The sequence below is a fragment of the Gossypium arboreum genome, chromosome 3 (assembly GCF_025698485.1).
Source record: "Gossypium arboreum isolate Shixiya-1 chromosome 3, ASM2569848v2, whole genome shotgun sequence".
Lineage (NCBI taxonomy): Eukaryota > Viridiplantae > Streptophyta > Magnoliopsida > Malvales > Malvaceae > Gossypium > Gossypium arboreum.
In genome coordinates this window covers 1,486,050-1,506,468 of record NC_069072.1, presented here as the reverse complement: position 1 = coordinate 1,506,468, position 20,419 = coordinate 1,486,050, and the positions used below count along the sequence as shown (strand labels likewise).

At 36.1% G+C, this 20,419-nt stretch overlaps 3 protein-coding genes across 4 annotated transcripts; 1 reads left to right on the top strand and 2 right to left on the bottom strand.

Annotated features, from left to right (window-relative positions):
* Positions 1-273: 273 nt before the first annotated feature.
* On the bottom strand, positions 274-6,133 carry LOC108476055 (coatomer subunit alpha-1-like). Its single transcript, XM_017778121.2, has 4 exons — positions 5,913-6,133; positions 5,573-5,810; positions 3,837-4,331; positions 274-3,528 (listed from the first exon to the last, which is right to left on the bottom strand). The coding sequence occupies exons 2-4, from the start codon at positions 5,778-5,780 to the stop codon at positions 590-592; spliced, it is 3,642 nt and encodes a 1,213-aa protein (XP_017633610.1). The 5' UTR covers positions 5,781-5,810; positions 5,913-6,133; the 3' UTR covers positions 274-589.
* Positions 6,134-8,409: 2,276 nt separating this feature from the next.
* On the top strand, positions 8,410-14,555 carry LOC108476117 (coatomer subunit alpha-1-like). 2 transcript variants are annotated; one of them, XM_053025373.1, is made up of 5 exons: positions 8,416-8,621; positions 8,717-8,955; positions 10,099-10,593; positions 10,900-13,806; positions 14,037-14,555. In XM_053025373.1, the coding sequence occupies exons 2-5, from the start codon at positions 8,748-8,750 to the stop codon at positions 14,066-14,068; spliced, it is 3,642 nt and encodes a 1,213-aa protein (XP_052881333.1). In that variant the 5' UTR covers positions 8,416-8,621; positions 8,717-8,747; the 3' UTR covers positions 14,069-14,555. The 2 variants fall into 2 exon arrangements, with proteins under 2 accessions (XP_052881332.1, XP_052881333.1); XM_053025372.1 differs by having other exon boundaries at positions 8,410-8,621; positions 10,900-14,555.
* Positions 14,556-15,032: 477 nt separating this feature from the next.
* On the bottom strand, positions 15,033-19,519 carry LOC108475453 (protein DETOXIFICATION 46, chloroplastic-like). Its single transcript, XM_017777420.2, has 14 exons — positions 18,871-19,519; positions 18,692-18,786; positions 18,086-18,194; positions 17,859-17,914; positions 17,662-17,717; positions 17,395-17,533; positions 16,646-16,783; positions 16,484-16,552; positions 16,296-16,406; positions 16,053-16,181; positions 15,791-15,868; positions 15,619-15,690; positions 15,489-15,551; positions 15,033-15,396 (listed from the first exon to the last, which is right to left on the bottom strand). Exons 1-14 carry the CDS (start codon positions 19,277-19,279, stop codon positions 15,295-15,297), a joined length of 1,626 nt encoding a protein of 541 aa, XP_017632909.1. The 5' UTR covers positions 19,280-19,519; the 3' UTR covers positions 15,033-15,294.
* Positions 19,520-20,419: the final 900 nt, after the last annotated feature.

Below are 20,419 nucleotides of genomic sequence, written 5' to 3'. Positions count from 1 at the left end.
CAATTAACAATATTACCAATTGGACTTTTAACTTTTTAATCAGACAAATAGAGACTAAATTCCTGAAATTAAAAGAAAGAGGGACTGAATTTCAAAAGTCCGAATATAGGAACTTAAGGATAAAATTAGTCCTAAACGCTGTGGCTAGAGTGTAATGCAACACAACAAAAGGTTCAAGTACTTAATAGGAAAAAATACCAAGCAATGGAAACTAGAAAAAAAAAAAGAGGTAACAAAGGGAAGTAAGCAAATTTGACACACAATGACATGTAATTGTCCTACATATGAGATATGATCATTATTATCTACTTTAAACAGGGCCCTATGACTATTTTCAGCCCATGAAAGAAAAAAGAATAGCCAAAAATCCAAAATTCCCAACTTGTTTAAAATACATGTGAATATTATAATGAAAACAAAAGGCAAATAAAAGTAAATGGTGAAAAGTAATGAACTTGAGATCAGAGATTTCATCAAGCACATACCCTTTTACCTGTGGATAAGGATTCGATCGATGTGACTGGTTCGGCTGGCTGCTCAAAGGTTGAGCAAGATTGAAGGAAACATGCCTCAAGTATGCAGAGCTTAATCATCGAATTTGAGAAGGAGAACAGAGCAAACCTGATGCATCTGCTCCAATCACAGCGAGATCACAGATTGTACACAATTGACCCTCCTGGGTAGGCACGAAGCGAGTAGTACAGTAAGGGCAAGATAAATCTTTCTGTCCTCGGTAAATCGGGACGTAAGTTGCCCCGCATGTCACAAAAGGGTTCCTGAAATCGTAGTTTAACTGAGATGCATCTGTCATATTCCTCTCTGAAGCCTGGAGTACTTGCCTCGCTGCCTTTGAATGGTTCTCATTAGGGTTTGTTTCTAGAAGACGCCTGGCGAAGTTAGCGGCTGTAGCCAGGTTTTTTGCCTTGAAACAGATGGTCATTGCGTTTCGCAGAGCAAGTCTGAGATGAGGCATTTGAAGGTTGCAATGGGTGAAGTAGGCAGCAAGCTCCTGCTGGCGTACCGGATTGTCTTTCAATTCTCTACGCTTAAGCTCCATCTGCAGACCAAGAACATACTCCTTGGCAATGATAATTAACTCTTTGACTTCATCAACTTCCCTCCTTGACTCCACAACAATCAATGGAATTGTATGAAGAATGTTGAGGAAAAGCCGAAGAGCCTCGGTAAATTTTCCATCTGTTGTGGCCTTGTACCCAGCCTTCAGCTTTTCGTCCAGCTGAGAAAAGTTGAATACGAGAGCGGGTGGACCCCTCACATTAGGACTAGCAGACTCACTCCATCCCCTCTCAACTGCCAAGGACACCACTGGCGCAGATGAAAATGCACGAAGATAGCTATGGCTGCCAGTGTGAAGATCGAGAAACATGGATTTTAAAGGAGTAAAGTTTCTTATTCCAAGTTGCCTGCTCAGCAAACGCATGGCTGTATCAAAATTGCCAGCGGTCGCATGATCAGCAGCAAGTGACGATCTCTGAGTCCAAATTTGACAGACAGGCATGCCAGGAGTCGGTGCCACGAAAACAGAAGAACGAGCATTAACCCTTGGTGTCTCTACCTCAGGAGGGAGTTCCAAGTCTTCAAGGTCCCATCCACCCTCTTCATTGTCTTCAGCCACTTCCCCATCCTCCAAAATTGCAGTAACATCTCCGTTCTGCAAGCCATCAGAATCGACCATATCAAGATCTTCACCCCAATCACCATCTGCACCCTCCTCTTCTTCATCCGCCGCACCCCTGCCAGTACTATCGAATCCACCTTCAAATATACCTTTCATTACTCTCAACAGGGGCCAATCACCACCACAAATAATGGGTGCCGGAGGCATCAATAAGGAAGGTTCTTTCCCTTCCGGAAAAGAAGGGACATCATCTCCCAACTCAGCAGCTAACCTTTCTGCAACATCATGTAGCCCATGGACTGATGCTGTAACATAAGCAAGAGGCAAATGACCAGCATTCTCCAAGATCTTTACACGTTCTTGGATATCACCAAGATACAAGGCATTGTGAAACTGGCCCATAACATCGTTCTTGACTTCTGCAATCTTCAGCATCTTGGACAGCTTTTCCAGGTTACCATTTATGAGATAAAGAAAAGACAACCTCTCAAAGTTCTTTGTCCTCTGGTAGGCATATTCAACTATACCTGCATTGCCTTGGCGAAGGGCTTCCACACCCAACCTATACCAGTGATCCTTGTCATCAATCTCCTTAGCTGATGCAACAGCAATTTGAATGTTCCCACTCTCTATAGCCAAGTTAAACCGAGTTTTCTCATCTTTGACAAAATGGAGAGCCACTTCAGGGAACCCCTTCTGTTGTAGATAAGCAATCACGGCCTCACCACAAAGCTGGGAGTTTCTTATCATGCTCATAACATGATCATACCTCTTCCGAAGCAGAGACAGCTTAAAAATGTATTCTGTAGCATCAATGACCAGCGTCTTGTTCTTCCCATCACGGTCCAGGCAAAATATTTTGTTTCCAGAAACCTTAGTTAGGTATATTGGAACATCAAGAGTTCGAATTATTCCACTATCTCCATTGGGTAGGCAGTATTTTATATGGTTTAGAGTGGTATAAATAAAAACGCCATTTTCATCCCAGGCTCCACTCTTAACTCGTATTGTCTCATGAAAAGTGCACTGGTGCACAAGTTTCTTGCTAGTAATGATAATGGAATGCTTGCTGAGCAAAGCGACACTCTCCATGTCACTAGACCAAACAACATACTTCACAAAAGGCGTTTGTAGATCACCAAGAACAAGTCTCTGCTGGAGATCAAATACAACCACTCTATCATCTGATCTACACAATAAATTACCTGTTCCAGCATAGAAAATTGCATCTGTAGGCACAGGAAGACCACTTTTTCTAACAACCTCATTTTTAAGATTCTTGATTAAGACTTGGTTGTTGCTTTTGTCAAGTACAGCAAAACGGTTCCGAGCCACAAATATAGCAGAACTACCAGGACCTCTCTTTGCCTCCTGCAAGTCACTCCTACCAATGCTGTCTTTTGGTATCTGATACAACTCATAAGTTCCTCCATCAACATCTGAGCAGATAAGGACGGCATTTTCTGTGGGACTATAAGAAAGAGTCCTTGGACATTGATTCAGGGTTGTGGAACCGGCCCGCCGGATAGGAACTATTTGTGTCTCTTTTTGTGTTGAAAAGTCATAATACCTTAAAAATCGATCCTTGGCATAAAACAGAGAATCCCCACTGACTGCAAAAGCAGGCCGTTCTCTCTCTAGCTTAAATACAATCATGCCACTGTCATGTCCAGCTGCCAAAAGATTAATCTCAGGATGGGCTGCAAGAATCCAGAACCTGTCATGTTCTCGACGGAAAGTTTGAAGTCCAGTTCGCTTTGTTGCATCCCACACTCGAATACTTTTATCCTCGGAATTGGATACAATGATGTCTTGTTTGGCATGGAACATGACACATGACACATTATTCATGTGTCCTCTCAAGGTATCCACTTCCCAAGCCTTGGTATCTGAAAAAAACCAAACAATTTACTCAATCCCACAACAATTCAAGAGTCTAAATTCCTGCTGCAAAAAATATTACCCACCTACTTTTAGCAGTTTGTATATACACAGCCAAGATCATAAAATAAAATGAAGTAGTTGCGGTGGCAGGCTAAACTACCAAAAGCCAACATATCCAACTTACAGGAGGGGAAAGAAAGAGGTAAGTTCCTATTAAAACTTTAGTTATGAATAAAAATTACTTACAAAAACTTTAATCAGTATATCTACCAAATGCAACATATAATGGAAGTGATACAATTCCTGTATTTACCATTCATACGCCACAATTTCACTTGGCGGTCATCAGCACCAGAGACTATCAAAGGTAAAGTCGGATGAAATGCAGCCCAATTTACTCCTCGGTCATGACCTTCCAACACATACTTGACAACTGCATCAACACCACCAAAAAGATCTGTGTTCATCTGACTCAACCGTAAAATGTCATCCGCTGGGGAGGCACCCTTCTTTTTCAAGGAACCAATATCCCAAACTCGAACAGTCTGGTCAAGAGAGGCCGACACAACCAGGTCTTCTTTAGGATGGAATGAGGCGCACATAACATAATGATTATGACCAGTCAACACAGAGATGCAAGTTCGAGACTGCCAGTTCCATATGCGAATGGTTTGATCATCACTGGCACTCACAATCCATGGATGTTCATGATGAAATTGCACAGTACGAATATAATCAAGATGTCCAAGAAGGGTAAAAAGACATCTATGCAACTTGTAGTTCCAGACCTTTATCTTGTAGTCATCCCCTGAAAAAATAAAAATATTAATATCATTTAAATTGCACAAGTACCTTTTGCACTGTAACAGAAAATCATAGCACAAATGGAAACTTTTGAGCTAATATCAAATTCAGACTTCCGTTGACCATGTTTAACAATTCTAGGAAATTTCAAATCATAAAACCTTATTAAATCAATTTGCGATTCCTTAATTCCAATGATATAATCACTAATAGGAGAGAAATGCAAATCTCAATGAAATTGTAAATAAAACTGTTATGAAATTTTAAACATTCCGATCTATATGACATACAAATTCTAGATATGCTCAATTATTTAACACCATTTTCCACTTATCTGTATTCAAGCATTATATTTAGGAATTTTCATCTTGAACCTTTATTTTATAGTAATTTACCCTAAAAAGGGCATCAAACAACACAAATTCAAAATTCTCCATTCAACAAACCATTGGCTTTATTACAAAGATTGCGACCTCCATATACAGTATATCCAAGGTTGTATTAATGGTTGGGCAGTTAGAGACTTCAGTCTTCCAGCTAGAATGACCAATAAGTTCAACCAGCTGTGCACTGCATTCGTGTGGAAAGGCAAGGAATGGAGTAACAAGGAAGGTGCGATGGGACATAGTTGCTATCCTAAAGGGAAGGTAGTTATGGGCTGAGAATTTTTAGGACTTGACTAGCTGCTTCTATCTTAAGGCACATCTGGTCTTATCTTTAGTTGCTATCCTAAAGGGAAGGTAGTTATGGGCTGAGAATTTTGAGGACTTGACTAACTGCTTCTATCTTAAGGCACATCTGGTCTTATCTTTTGGAGGTCAGGCTCTCTTCAAGTGACATGGTTGTAAGACTACAACCACAAAAACAATAGTTTTTGGCAGATCTCGATACCAAATTCTTACATTCAGCATTGGACAATGCTCTTTCATTGAAGGTATAGTGCCAAGGCTTCAATTTCTACTGGTCTTGACTCAGGTATCTATACAAGAAGGTGAATGTCTAAACGGAAGCCCAAATACATGAAATCTCTATAGTAAATCAAAATCCAGCAACATCATACGCATCGGATTTCTCAAACGCCATACAGTTACATGAATAAAAAATAGCTCCAGAAACTAAAATAATTCAAGCTAATTAATAAGAAAAATCCACAATTTCACATTCAAATCCATAGATCATTAAAATAACCAACGAGATTTATGAAGCAGAGATAAAATTGAGGCGGTAAGGAAAAGAAATCCAAACCTCCAGAGACAAACAAAGGCTGAGACATGTGAAAATGAACGCCACGAACAGGGCCATCGTGTTCGTCAAATCGATCAATCAAAGTCCCCATTCGATAGTCCCATAACTGGATAACGCCGCTGTGGAGACTAGCTAAGATCCATGGCCTCTTAGTATGGAAACTTAGTCCCTTCACTCTATTGCTCTTCGTCTCAAACTTTGTCAACATTTTTTATCTTTATCTCCAACGTTTAATACGCTGCAAAATCAAATCAAATTCAATGTCTACGTTAAGTAAATGCGCAACCAGACGGGGAGAATCCGGTTTTAAAATTAAACAAAAAAAGAGAGAAGAATTTACCTCAGATCTGATCCAGCATTTAAAATTAAGAACAAAAATGAGAAGAAATTGAATTTGGGTTTAAATGAAAGGAAAACAGAGAGTTTTTGATCCTCTCTTTAAGAAATTTCGATTTTAAGATCTGCGCCTGGAAATCTAGGAATTTTATTATTTTTGAACAGCCTATCTTAAAGCCCCTTACGACGACGTTTCCGTTACGGTAAATAAGAAATGTTTTAGTTAAGGATGGCGATTGACAGCACATCACATATTAATGAATAAAATTGTAATTATTATGTTAGTAATTAATTAGAATGAATTTTAATAATATGTTTAGATAATTATTAAGGGTGAGTAAAATTCAATTTGTCACAAAAAAATGTTATGTCTATGTTGTTGAGATTAAATAATGAACTGTCGAGCAATCTAAATAAAAAAAGCTTTATCAAACTTCAACCATCATGTTCCATTTGTGATGACTAAAAGCACATCTTATTATCACTCTACTTGAGCCCATAACGATAAACTATTTGGCCATTTGCCATTATCCTCCCTCATATAAGAACTCAACACATGACACCTCAAAATCAGGATTAAAGATATATAAGGCCAAAGAATACAGACGATACAATCTCTCACTCTCTCCTCTCCTCAACCACCTTAAATGGCGACTCTCTGTTTTGTAACAAATAAGGTGAACCGTGCTTCCCCACTGTTATCTTCATATCGTTCAATTAACCGATCAACAATAAAAATTATTTTTTTAAAAATTTTACTTTAATCGAATTGAGTTATTCAATTTTGAATCAACTAAAACAAGTAATTTAAATTTCTAAGTTTAAGTTGAGTTGAATTTTACAACTCAAATAAACAAATTGATATAAATACCCTTTAGGTCATTGCCATTTTAAAAAACGAGCAAATAGGTCCCTCTGACACAAAATTTCAAAATAATTTTTAAAATTTTAAAATATTTATTAATTTTCGAATTTTTATAAAAAAATTTCTTTAAAAAAGTGATATAACTCTTTCTTAAAAATTAATGGTTAAATTCGAACCTTTTAAAAATTAAAGGTAAAATTTAACTAAATGCATGAAATTATATGCTCGAATAGTAGTAGAGTAATGTATGACAAATAAATTGTATCTAAAATAAAACCTCATGGTGGGGATTATGTTGAGCCTCCAATCACTTGTGTGTGGTGTCTTTGATGGTTTATTTTTTTCGAGTCAGTGAAGATTTACATTCTCAAGTCATTAGTTTTCTATTTTATTTACATTTGATTCGAAAAGTTTTTTTTCCGATGGTTTGATCTTTGATTAGGTGGTCATATAATTACTTTCAACGATAGTGCGCGACAACTCAAGTATCAAATTAAATATTAAAATCAAAATTAAGTATTTAATTGAAAAAAATTATTTATCAAATTTAAAAACTTAAGTACCAGGTGAATATTGAAAAAAAAATTTAATTACTAACCTTAACATTAAATTCTACCCTCACTCCCTATATTTTTCGATTTCTTAAATTTATTGTGTTTTTCTTATAATTTTTAAAAATTAATCTCATTGCTTGCCGAAATTTAAAATTAAAGTTCAAATAATAACATTATTATTTTTCCTTTGGCTGGGATGGGGAATGGGTTGTCAACAACTTGAATCTTGAATCTAGCGTCAACGAGGATCTAAAATCATCTCAATTTTTTTACCATTACACTAATGATTCAGTGGACAATAATACAATTAATTGAATTTCATTTAATTTGAACATTTTAATAATTAGATTTTAATTTTAAATAAAACCTTTTAATATAAAAACATAAATGTTTAAATTTAATGAAAATTTCGTATTATCATTTCAACTTTATTTCTTAATTAAAAAGTAAAATAATTACATTATTTGAATAAAAACAAATGCATTAAAATTTAAATGTTAGAATAGTGAGAATTTTTAACTTCATTAGCCACATCAATTTACATTATTTAAAAAATTTAAAATAAATAATATATGCTGTAAATTCTCAATCCTCCTTATGAAATTAATAATTTCCACCATTAATATACTAAATAACCATACTTTTCAAAATAAAAATGTATAAAGAAAATAGAAAAAATTAATATCATAATTTATTATTATATCAATTAAAATTATGTTTAATGGACTAAAAAGATAAATTATTAAAATTTTAAATCTATTAAAATAATATTTTCAATGATTTAATTTTTACACATGTTTTACAATCTAAAATAAAAACAATTCAATAAATTTTTTTGTGTTGAAAATGATAGATAAATAAAAATTATTATCACTTAATGAAAAATATTTTCAATTACTTTAATTTTATTTTATTTATTTTAATATTATATATTTTTAAAAATTTTAGATTTAAAATTTAATTTTAACTTAAAATAAAGTGAAATGGGTAAAAATTAAAATATAATATAATATATATTTATCAAAAATCTAATTATATTTTTATAATTATCAAACAAAATTTATAACTTCAATTTAATACTTACACTCAAAAAGTGCCCTTTTACCGCACAAAAACGGCACCGTAAGATAGGTTGAAGAAACAATAATAAAATTCCAAGATTTCTAGGCTCAGATCTTAAATAAAAATTTCATAAAGAGAGGATCCAAAACTCTCTGTTTTCTTTTCATTTAAACCCAAATTCAATTTCTTCTCATTTCTTGTTCTTAATTTTAGATGCTGTATCAGATCTGAGGTAAATTCTTCTCATTTTCTTCGTTCAATTTTCAAATCGGATTCTGGCCGTTTGGTTACGCATATACTTACGTTGAATTTGATTTGATATTGCAGAGAATTAGAAGTTGGAGATAAAGGAACAAAAATGTTGACGAAGTTTGAGACGAAGAGTAATAGAGTGAAGGGACTAAGTTTCCACACCAAGAGGCCGTGGATCTTAGCTAGTCTTCACAGTGGCGTTATTCAGTTATGGGACTATCGAATGGGGACTTTGATTGATCGATTTGACGAACACGATGGCCCTGTTCGTGGTGTCCATTTTCACATGTCTCAACCTTTGTTTGTCTCTGGAGGTTCGGATTTCGTTTCCTTTTCGCCTCAATTTTATTTCTTAATGAATCTCGTTAATTATTTTAGTGATCTATGGATTTGAATGTGAAATTGTGGAATTTGCTTATTAATTAGTTTGAATTAGTTTAGTTTCTGGAGCTATTTTTTATTCATGTAACTCTATGGCATTTGAGAAATCCAATGCGTATGATGTTGCTGGATCTAGATTTATTATAGAGATTTCATGTATTTGGACTTTCGTTTAGATCTTCACCTTCTTGATATGGATAGCTGACTCAAGGCCAGTAGAAATTCAAGGCCGTAGAAATTCAAGGCCTGGTACTATACCTTCAATGCAAGAACATTGTCCAATGCTGAATGTAAGAATTTGGGATCGAGATCTGCCTAAAACTATTGTTTCTAAGGTTGTAATCTTACAACCATGTCACTCGGAGAGAGCCTGAGCTGCTGGCCTGCAAAAGATAAGGCCAGATGTGCCTTAAGATAGAAGCACCTAGTCAAGTCCTCAAAATTTTCTGCCCAAAACTACCTTCCCTTTAGGATAGTAACTATGTTCCATCCCACCCTGCCTTCCTTCGTGCTATTTTATTTGCATTTCCACATGAGTGCAATGTGAAGCCGGTTGAACTTATTGTCCATTCTAGCTGGAAGACCGAAGTCTTGAACTGCCCAACAGTTACAACCTTTCATATACCATATAAGAGGGTCACAATCTTTGTAATAAAACCAGTTGAATGGATAAATTTGAATTTGTTTAGTTTAATGCTTTTTTAGGGTAAATTGTTCTAGATGAAGATTCCTAAATATAAAGCTTTAATACAAGTGAGTGGAAAATGGAGTTAAATATTTGAGCATATTTAGAATTTGTAATAGACTGGAATTTATAATTTTTTTTAACAGTTTATTTACCATTTTATTGGGATTTGCATTTCACTCCTATTAGTGATAATATCATTAGAATTAATGAATAAAAAATTGATTTAATAAGGTTTATGATTTGAAATTTCCTAGACTTGTTCAACATAGGCAATAGAGGTCTGAATTTGAGATTAGCTTAAAAATCTCCATTTGTGCTATGATTTTCTGTTACAGAGCATAAGGTACTTGTGCAATCCGAATGACATTAAACTTTTTTATTTTTTCAGGGGATGACTACAAGATAAAGGTCTGGAACTACAAGTTGCATAGATGTCTTTTTACCCTTCTTGGACATCTTGATTATATTCGTACTGTGCAATTTCATCATGAACATCCATGGGTTGTGAGTGCCAGTGATGATCAAACCATTCGCATATGGAACTGGCAGTCTCGAACTTGCATCTCTGTGTTGACTGGTCATAATCACTATGTTATGTGCGCCTCATTCCATCCTAAAGAAGACCTGGTTGTGTCGGCCTCCCTTGACCAGACAGTTCGAGTTTGGGATGTTAGTTCCTTGAAAAAGAAGGGTGCCTCCCCAGCAGATGACATTTTACGGTTGAGTCAGATGAACACAGATCTTTTTGGTGGTGTTGATGCAGTTGTCAAGTATGTGTTGGATGGACATGACCGAGGAGTAAATTGGGCTGCATTTCATCCGACTTTACCTTTGATAGTCTCTGGTGCTGATGACCGCCAAGTGAAATTGTGGCGTATGAATGGTAAATACAGGAACTATATCACTTCCGTTATATGTTGCATTTGGTAGATATACTGATTAAAGTTTTTGCAAGTAATTTTTATTCATAACTAAAAATTTTATAGGAACTTTCCTCTTTCTTTCCCCTCCTGTAAGTTGGATATGGTGACCCCTGGTAGTTTAGCCTGCCACCGCAACTCCATTTTATTTTATGATCTTGGCTGTGTATATACAAACTGCTAAAAGTAGGTGGATAATTTTTTTTGCAGCAGGGAATTTAGACTCTTGAATTGTTGTGGGATTGAGTAAATTGTTTGGGTTTTTTCAGATACCAAGGCTTGGGAAGTGGATACCTTGAGAGGACACATGAATAATGTGTCATGTGTCATGTTCCATGCCAAACAAGACATCATTGTATCCAATTCCGAGGATAAAAGTATTCGAGTGTGGGATGCAACAAAGCGAACTGGACTTCAAACTTTCCGTCGAGAACATGACAGGTTCTGGATTCTTGCAGCCCATCCTGAGATTAATCTTTTGGCAGCTGGACATGACAGTGGCATGATTGTATTTAAGCTAGAGAGAGAACGGCCTGCTTTTGCAGTCAGTGGGGATTCTCTGTTTTATGCCAAGGATCGATTCTTAAGGTGTTATGACTTTTCAACACAAAAAGAGACACAAATAGTTCCTATCCGGCGGCCCGGCTCCACAACCCTGAATCAATGTCCAAGGACTCTTTCTTATAGTCCCACAGAAAATGCGGTTCTTATCTGCTCAGATGTTGATGGAGGAACTTATGAGTTGTATCAGATACCAAAAGACAGCATTGGTAGGAATGACTTGCAGGAGGCAAAGAGAGGTCCTGGTAGTTCTGCTATATTTGTGGCTCGGAACCGTTTTGCTGTACTCGACAAAAGCAACAACCAAGTCTTAATCAAGAATCTTAAAAATGAGGTTGTTAAAAAAAGTGGTCTTCCGGTGCCTACAGATGCAATTTTCTATGCTGGAACAGGTAATTTATTGTGTAGATCAGATGATAGAGTGGTTGTATTTGATCTCCAGCAGAGACTTGTTCTTGGTGATCTACAAACGCCTTTTGTGAAGTATGTTGTTTGGTCTAGTGACATGGAGAGTGTCGCTTTGCTCAGCAAGCATTCCATTATCATTACTAGCAAGAAACTTGTGCACCAGTGCACTTTTCATGAGACGATACGAGTTAAGAGTGGAGACTGGGATGAAAATGGCGTTTTTATTTACACCACTCTAAACCATATAAAATACTGCCTACCCAATGGAGATAGTGGAATAATTCGAACACTTGATGTTCCAATATACCTAACTAAGGTTTCTGGAAACAAAATATTTTGCCTGGACCGTGATGGGAAGAACAAGACGCTGGTCATTGATGCTACAGAATACATTTTCAAGCTGTCTCTGCTTCGTAAGAGGTATGATCATGTTATGAGCATGATAAGAAACTCCCAGCTTTGTGGTGAGGCCGTGATTGCTTATCTACAACAGAAGGGGTTCCCTGAAGTGGCCCTCCATTTTGTCAAAGATGAGAAAACTCGGTTTAACTTGGCTATAGAGAGTGGGAACATTCAAATTGCTGTTGCATCTGCTAAGGAGATTGATGACAAGGATCATTGGTATAGGTTGGGTGTGGAAGCCCTTCGCCAAGGCAATGCAGGTATAGTTGAATATGCCTACCAGAGGACAAAGAACTTTGAGAGGTTGTCGTTTCTTTATCTCATAAATGGTAACCTGGAAAAGCTGTCCAAGATGCTGAAGATTGCAGAAGTCAAGAACGATATTATGGGCCAGTTTCACAATGCTTTGTATCTTGGTGATATTCAAGAACGTGTAAAGATCTTGGAGAATGCTGGTCATTTGCCTCTTGCTTATGTTACAGCATCAGTCCATGGGCTAGACGATGTTGCGGAGAGGTTAGCTGCTGAGTTGGGAGATGATGTCCCTTCTTTGCCGGAAGGGAAAAAACCTTCCTTATTGATGCCTCCGGCACCCGTTATTTGTGGTGGTGATTGGCCCCTGTTGAGAGTAATGAAAGGTATATTTGAAGGTGGATTCGATAGTACTGGCAGGGGTGCAGTGGATGAAGAGGAGGAGGGTGCAGATGGTGATTGGGGTGAAGATCTTGATATGGTCGATGCTGATGGCTTGCAGAACGGAGATGTTACTACAATTTTGGAGGATGGGGAAGTGGCTGAAGACAATGAAGAGGGTGGGTGGGACCTTGAAGACTTGGAACTCCCTCCTGAGGTAGAGACACCAAGGGTTAATGCTCGTTCTTCTGTTTTCGTGGCACCAACTCCTGGTATGCCTGTGAGTCAAATTTGGAGTCAGAGATCGTCACTTGCTGCTGATCATGCGGCTGCTGGCAATTTTGATACAGCCATGCGTTTGCTGAGCAGGCAACTTGGAATAAGAAACTTTGCTCCTTTAAAATCCATGTTTCTCGATCTTCACACTGGCAGCCATAGCTATCTTCGTGCATTTTCATCTGCGCCAGTAGTGTCCTTGGCAGTTGAGAGGGGATGGAGTGAGTCTGCTAGCCCTAATGTGAGGGGTCCACCCTCTCTCGTATTCAACTTTTCTCAGCTGGACGAAAAGCTGAAGGCTGGGTACAAGGCCACAACAGATGGAAAGTTTACTGAGGCTCTTCGGCTTTTCCTCAGCATTCTTCATACAATTCCATTGATTGTTGTGGAGTCGAGGAGGGAAGTTGATGAAGTCAAAGAGTTAATTATCATCGCCAAGGAGTATGTTCTTGGTCTGCAGATGGAGCTTAAGCGTAGAGAATTGAAAGACAATCCGGTACGCCAGCAGGAGCTTGCTGCCTACTTCACCCATTGCAACCTTCAAATGCCTCATCTCAGACTTGCTCTGCGGAACGCAATGACCATCTGTTGCAAGGCAAAAAACCTGGCTACAGCCGCTAACTTTGCCAGGCGTCTTCTAGAAACAAACCCTAACGAGAACCATTCAAAGGCAGCGAGGCAAGTACTCCAAGTTTCAGAGAGGAATATGACAGATGCATCTCAGTTAAACTACGATTTCAGGAACCCTTTTGTGACATGCGGGGCAACTTACGTCCCGATTTACCGAGGACAGAAAGATTTATCTTGCCCTTACTGTACTACTCGCTTCATGCCTACCCAGGAGGGTCAATTGTGTACAATCTGTGATCTCGCAGTCATCGGAGCAGACGCATCAGGTTTGCTCTGTTCTCCTTCTCAAATTCGATAATTTTGAACTACATAATCGAGGCTTGTTTCTTTAATCTTGCTCAACCTTTGAGCAACTGCCGTACCAGTCACGTCGGTAGTCAGAGGGCCCTTGTTTAAAATAGATAATGGTCATATCTCATATATAGGACAATTACATGTTAATGTGTGTCAAATTTGCTCACTTCTCTTTGATACCTTTTTTTTTTTTTTTTTCAAGGTTCCCATTGCTTGGTATTTTTTTCCTATTGAAGTACCTGAACCTTTTGTTGTGTTGCATTGCACTCTACCCACAACATTTAGGACTAATTATGTCCTTAGTGCCTGTACTTTTTGGACTTTTGAATGAGTTTCTCTATTTTTAATTTCAGGAATTTAGTCCATTTATTTGTTTGTGTGATTTAAAAATTAAAATCCAATTGGTAATATTCTTGTTTTTCCCTTTGCAGTATCATTTGAACTTTAATTTTTAAACCATGTCCATACAAATTAAACGGAAGTTCATTAATAATATTATCAATTGGATTTTAATTTTGAATTCAAACAAGTAGAGAGACTAAATTTTTGGAAATAAAACGGAGAAATTAAATTAGTTCATTTATTTAAATATGACTATTATTTTAAATTGGTCCTCAAATTTTAGAACACTTTAATTACATTCTTAAAATATTGATTGTATATCGGATATGATTTAAAATGAAAAGTTAAAAAAATATTATAATGATAGATGTTGGAAAAATTTGTTTTGAAGTTTCCAAAGTTTTTGATAGGATTATTAATGAATTTCTGTTTAATTTATAAAGAGTCATTTTAACCTTTTAATTTTTCTATTGTTATTTGACCAAGGCCAATGGAATTTTATGTTTGCAATCTTGTTCAAAGCTTAAATTTATTCCTTTCTAGTATTACTATTTAAAATTATTTGTAAAATTAAGTTTGGATAAAAAATTTGAGTTAAGTTGATTAATACTCAAAAGTTCATTTAACTTAAATGGTTTAAATATTCCAAAGTTTCTTGTATTTTTATAAAATTTAAAATTTAATCTTTATATTTTAATTTGAAACATTAGGCTCTATCATATTTAAGTCAACTTAAATAAATAAATAAATACACACATAACTTTAAATAAATAAACAAGCAAAAAATTAAAAATTTTAATGAATTTGAATAAAATGCAAACAAATTTAAAAGTAAATAAACGAATATGAACATAAATTTATTCGTTCAAATTCAGTCTATTTATAACCTTAATGATAAAACAAGCCACATCCAGCTCAGTTTCTAATTTCTTGAACAAATGATTACATCAATTAAATTAGATTAAGATTTTACAGTTACAATTTGCTGTTGAAAATTTAAAAATATAAAATCTGTAACAGCAGCCTCTTAGAGGCATTAATGAAAAGAATCATATAAGCAGCCAATATTAAAGCACAGGCTGAGATTGCAGTGATTCAATGTCTTTGCAAATGGTATACTAAGCAACTTTTAGCATCTCGGGTTTATAATCGTTCGATTCTTCGGAATAAAGCATGCCGGTAGGTGAAAGGAGGCGTTGTAGACAAAGAAAAAACCGAGCCTGGAAAACAAAAATAAAAGGAAGTCAGTGCTCGAGTCGGTTTGAGTACCGTACCATATCCATCATCGAGAGCCGAGTATATTGGTTTTTACCCATTGAAATCCTACGAGGGCATACCAGCAGCCCGGCAAACCGAATCCACCACTGCTCACCAGCTGACACCGAGAGAAACATTAGAATTTCCGAGTATGTGGAACTGAGTGTACGGAGATAGATCCTTACCAGTAGTACAATAGCACCCAACGTGAAGCATCCACTCATCATTAAGCTAACGAATTTAAGATCATGCCCTGCCTGCAATGGACGCGAGAGAGAACATAGTCGGCACTGAAGTTATATCGTGAAGTTTGAGTCAAGTCATTTTGTCGAATAAAACCGGGTTTAAGATACATACCAACAATGTTCCTTCAAGGGCGAGAGCAGCTGGTGTCACGGCTAGTGAGATAAAGTACGGTGCCAACACTTTGTGCATCTGCAATTAAAAGCATTCATTGTCTTTAACAAAAAGTCGGAATTGCAGGGGACGTAATCTCCTCCTCATGTCCGGGTAACTGAGATAGAGACGGAGCAATTCCTCTCGGGATCCATAGGACAACTTATACACGATGATGACTTGTATAACAAGGAATATAAACTCAAAAAATGCAAAGACTAACCTCGTCTATGACCTTCTGGTCGGGTGTGAAGATATTGGGAAATAACCAAGGAACTGCTGTTCCGACTATACCCAATATCAGTCCAAGGATAGCTCCGATGATGATAAGTGACTTTAGCAGCATTCGAGCCTGATGAACAATACGAACTTGGTTAATATCGAGTGAACAAAAGTTTATGCAATTCTTCGATAATCACCAACAACAGATATGAATACTTCCATAAACAAAAACCGGAATTGATACCTTTGACAAATTTCTATTGATTCCATATAGCAATTCTGGCATAAACGACTGTGCGGTTTGGGATAGAGGCTCGCCCCATACGGTCCACATCCAATAGGTTTGGATCATGACCTAGAGTGAAGCACGGACTCATAACGTTAAGACTGATAAGTTTTAACATTGGAGAGAAAGAAAGAGAGTTCGATAACCTGATGAGCAGCCACCGTGTACGTGCCCATATTCGTCGCAAAATAGATGATGAGTGCATAGAAAGCAACCTAAAACAATGGAAAGGTCTTCAGATGAACAGCGGGGCGACAAGTCCGAAATCATCAAGTCATTGAAACAAAATAATGTAAAATGCATCTCACCTTTGCCATCATCGTTATGAAAACCGGGGCAGAGATTGCGAAAATCGTCCTAAGGTCATCGAGGGACGGAACCGAGATTGCAAATGCATTAAATCCTTTCTTGTTTAAAGAATCAATCATCATGTAACCAGCAACAACCTGGGAAGTTGACTTGGTTAGCAAGCAACAAGATTCGAGTAACCAGAAATTCGAAAGGAGAATATTGAGATACTATGGAGATGATTAAATTACGAAAGATAAAAGTAAAAAGACCTCTTCAGTCCCTTTCAATTTCAAAATGGAGCAATTAGTCCCTCTAAATAAATCAGAGCAATCGTTGTCAATAAGCAACTAAGGACAATTAATCATTACATTAATGTTTTCTGTCAATTGTACATGATTTCGATTAATATAATAACAAATTTGGTCCTAATATAATAAATTCATCCTGCAACATTTATGTAAATGTTGTGGCTAAATTTGTTGAATTTTTTAGAATAAGGCCAAAATGACAACATATAAACATATTGAAGGCTACATTTGTTATTATACCAATCAAAATTATATACAATCCAATCAAAATTATATACAATTGATGGACCACATTAAAGCCGTGATTAATTGTCATTAGTTGCTTACTTTTCGAAATTGATAAGGATTAAATTGCTCTGATTTTTTTGAGAGAGACTAATTTGCTTGATTTTAAAATAGAAAGGAATTGGAGAGATCTTTTTACCGAAGATAAATGCGGAAATGTTGGATGACTATACTTGTGACACCATTGTTGCCCAAGCAGCACCAGCTATGCCATAGCCTAAGAAGCTGCAAAGTACTATATCTCCAACTCCATTTATAGCACTAGCAATACCTAAGGCCTTCAAAGGTCCCCAAGAATCTTTCATGCCGAGACTGTGTGACGAAAAACCGAGAAAACCGACCATAAAACATACATATAAAAATCCGAACACAAGTAAAGATGCCGTCGTAGAAACTTCATTCGAGGCCAAACGGCATAACACGATTGCAAATTAACCTACCTTGCACTTTGAGCAACCCATCCGACAATAACCGCCGGCCATGCCAAGCCACGAATCTATAATCGGAAAACGTTTAGATGCCGTTAAGGATAAAGGAAATACGATAAGCATTAAGCAACGGAGCGGATGATACCGTAAACTGTTTCAAACGATTAACAAGAAGAAACGAAACAGAACGTTCACTTATAGAACCGAACCTGAACGTATGTGTTTGCTGCCGGTACGATATGTACATTATTCGGCCCCGTAAATGCTGGAAAACAAAAGCATGAGAAATTAAACAGCCTTTTTGGAATTCATTGAAGATCATTGTTAGCAAATGCGAAACGAAGCAGGCTGAGACTGAATACCGAAAAATGGCTAAACTGGAACATCGAAACACGTAGGAGAAAACAAGCATAAGGCATGAGGTTATGTTGATTACCTGTTAGTGCCCATGAACCAAAAAATTTTGTGAAGAAAAGCATTAATAAGCCACCAGCCAAACCAACAAAAAGTAAGACAGATATTTGGTGCTGCACTTCTTTTTTATCCTGCAATATGGTGTCTAGTTCAGTGCAATATATATATGTATATATATCTCTAAGCTAAATCAATTGCATGAATGACAAAATCAACATAAGAACTATAGTAGATAGAAAAAAACACTCCATTTAATGAATTCAGATCTCTGAAATACGGTAAGAAGACCTCTTTGTTTTCTCTTAAATTCGATATTGAATAAATTGGTTCCTCTCAAATTTGGTAAATTTGGATCGAATTGACATAATCTGTAAATGTTAGAACTAATTTTGTTAAACCATGACCAAATTGATAGAATAAGTAAAAATTTGAGAGCTAAATTTATCATTATACTAATAAAAAATGTGTACATTGAAAAAAAAATCAATGATTAATTGTTTAGTTGTTTCATTTTTGAAATCGATTTTTAGAGAGATCAATTTATTTATTATTAAAATTGTGATATAGCTGCAAATAGTGTAGTTATATATACATACGTGCATACATTTCATCCGTTGAAAACACTGACCTCTCTAGCAAGGGAAGTGGCAACCATATTGGAAGTAGCAACAGAAAGGAACATAAAAACATAGCTCATATAATCACAAAGAACTGTTCCAGGCCCTGTAAAAAAAACCAATTCAGACCCAGCTAATTTAATAGAAAAGAGTCAACGAATACCCAAAATCAAGTCTTCTTGTTTTTTACCTAAAGCAGCAAGCTCAATGGAGCTTCCTTGACCAATAACTGCAGTATCAATTAAACTCATCAATGGTCCACAAATCCAAAGACCAGTTGCAGGTCCAGTAAACATCATTATCTCCTTAATTTGACTCCATAAACTCTGGGTTCCCAACATTTTATCATCTTCCCGTTCATTTACTCGGTCGCACAACGAAAACCCACCATTTTGTGCTGTGATTTCAGTGTCGAAATGGGATAGTTCTTGGCTAGAAACAATACAGTTCTTGATAAAACGATGGTCTTTAGAAAGGAACCGAGAGAAACCGAGGTGTGGCAATGGTGGCTTAGTTGAAAACGTTGAAGAGTGGTAAAAAGATAATGATTTAAGGTTTGGGTTTCTCAATGGAGGATAAAAGAGAGGTGTAGCTTGCATATTTTCTCAGCAAAAATGGAATTTTCTTTGTTCTTTTACAGTTATGAACTTGCCGGCGTTTGGGACAAAGAATGAACAGTTGAAAGGTTTTTTGTGTGTGTTGTGTTTCTGGTCTGGTTGTTGTTGGCTGCCTTTAATTTCCTTTTTTATTGCAGTGTGCCCCAATGAAGATCCCTCCAATTTTTGGAAAATCTTGTTTTCAGCCAATGGTATCGTAGATCTTGTCTGGTCCCTCCATCCATGTCTGCAAATTGCAGTTTTACTTTTAGATAACGTTTAATTGCAAAACTGGTCCCTACATTATACCTTTTTCACTTACGTGCCTATAGTTTTTTTGGTAAAAGGTGGTACCTAAAGTATCAACTTTGTTGTATTTTTTTCCAAGAAAAGCGTATACTATTGATCGGTATAGTGTTTTGAAAGAAAAATGAGATGAAATTGATGGTTTAGCACCATTTTTTACAAAAAAAAAAAAGAAATCTATAAGTACCTAGTTGAGAAAAATGATATAGATGGAGGACCATTTTGTATTTAATCCTTTTAAATAAACCACTCTCTCCACGTTTTTGTAACTTGCATATTGATTTTTTTAAGCTGAATTACAGATTGATTCGTATCCACAAAGAGCGGATAAAATATAAAGGCTAAATTATTGAAAGAACCTTGAACTAGTTTACTTTTGTTAAATAAGTCCCTTTACTTTTCGTTGAGCCAAATCAATCCTTTATTATATAAAGGCTAAACTATTAAAAGAGTAGACAGTTTTTATTCTATCTTGATGAAAATTTAATTTAAGATATTAATTTTCAATTTTAAGTATTTTATATATTCATTATTCGAATCTCCTTTAGATTTAAATATTGGACAATCCATTCCCCATCCTCTCTTTACAAAAACCAAGAAAAAAAATAACGATATTATTAATTAAAATTAAGTTTGTAAATCAATATTAAAATTTTGAAATCAAAAGATGAAAGATTAAAATTTAAAGTTTTGAAAAGTATAGGGACCTGAGAAAAAAATAGACGCGTAGTGCAGATGCAATAATGTGGTTAGCACATTGACAAGTTGCATTACATTCATAACAAGCTGTATTTTTATTCTATTCGGTGGAATTTTTTCAATTTTCCAAATAATTCA

Coding starts and splice junctions, on each gene's coding strand:
- LOC108476055 (XM_017778121.2), bottom strand. CDS start 5,780: ATGTTGACAAAGTTTGAGACGAAGAGCAATAGAGTGAAGGGACTAAGT. Junction 4,332..5,572: donor GCCTTTGTTTGTCTCTGGAG/GTTTGGATTTCT, acceptor TTATTTTTTCAG/GGGATGACTACAAGATAAAG. Junction 3,529..3,836: donor GAAATTGTGGCGTATGAATG/GTAAATACAGGA, acceptor GGTTTTTTTCAG/ATACCAAGGCTTGGGAAGTG.
- LOC108476117 (XM_053025372.1), top strand. CDS start 8,748: ATGTTGACGAAGTTTGAGACGAAGAGTAATAGAGTGAAGGGACTAAGT. Junction 8,956..10,098: donor ACCTTTGTTTGTCTCTGGAG/GTTCGGATTTCG, acceptor TTATTTTTTCAG/GGGATGACTACAAGATAAAG. Junction 10,594..10,899: donor GAAATTGTGGCGTATGAATG/GTAAATACAGGA, acceptor GGGTTTTTTCAG/ATACCAAGGCTTGGGAAGTG.
- LOC108475453 (XM_017777420.2), bottom strand. CDS start 19,279: ATGCAAGCTACACCTCTCTTTTATCCTCCATTGAGAAACCCAAACCTT. Junction 16,553..16,645: donor TCATAACGATGATGGCAAAG/GTGAGATGCATT, acceptor CCATTGTTTTAG/GTTGCTTTCTATGCACTCAT. Junction 15,869..16,052: donor ACCAGAAGGTCATAGACGAG/GTTAGTCTTTGC, acceptor TTTTAATTGCAG/ATGCACAAAGTGTTGGCACC.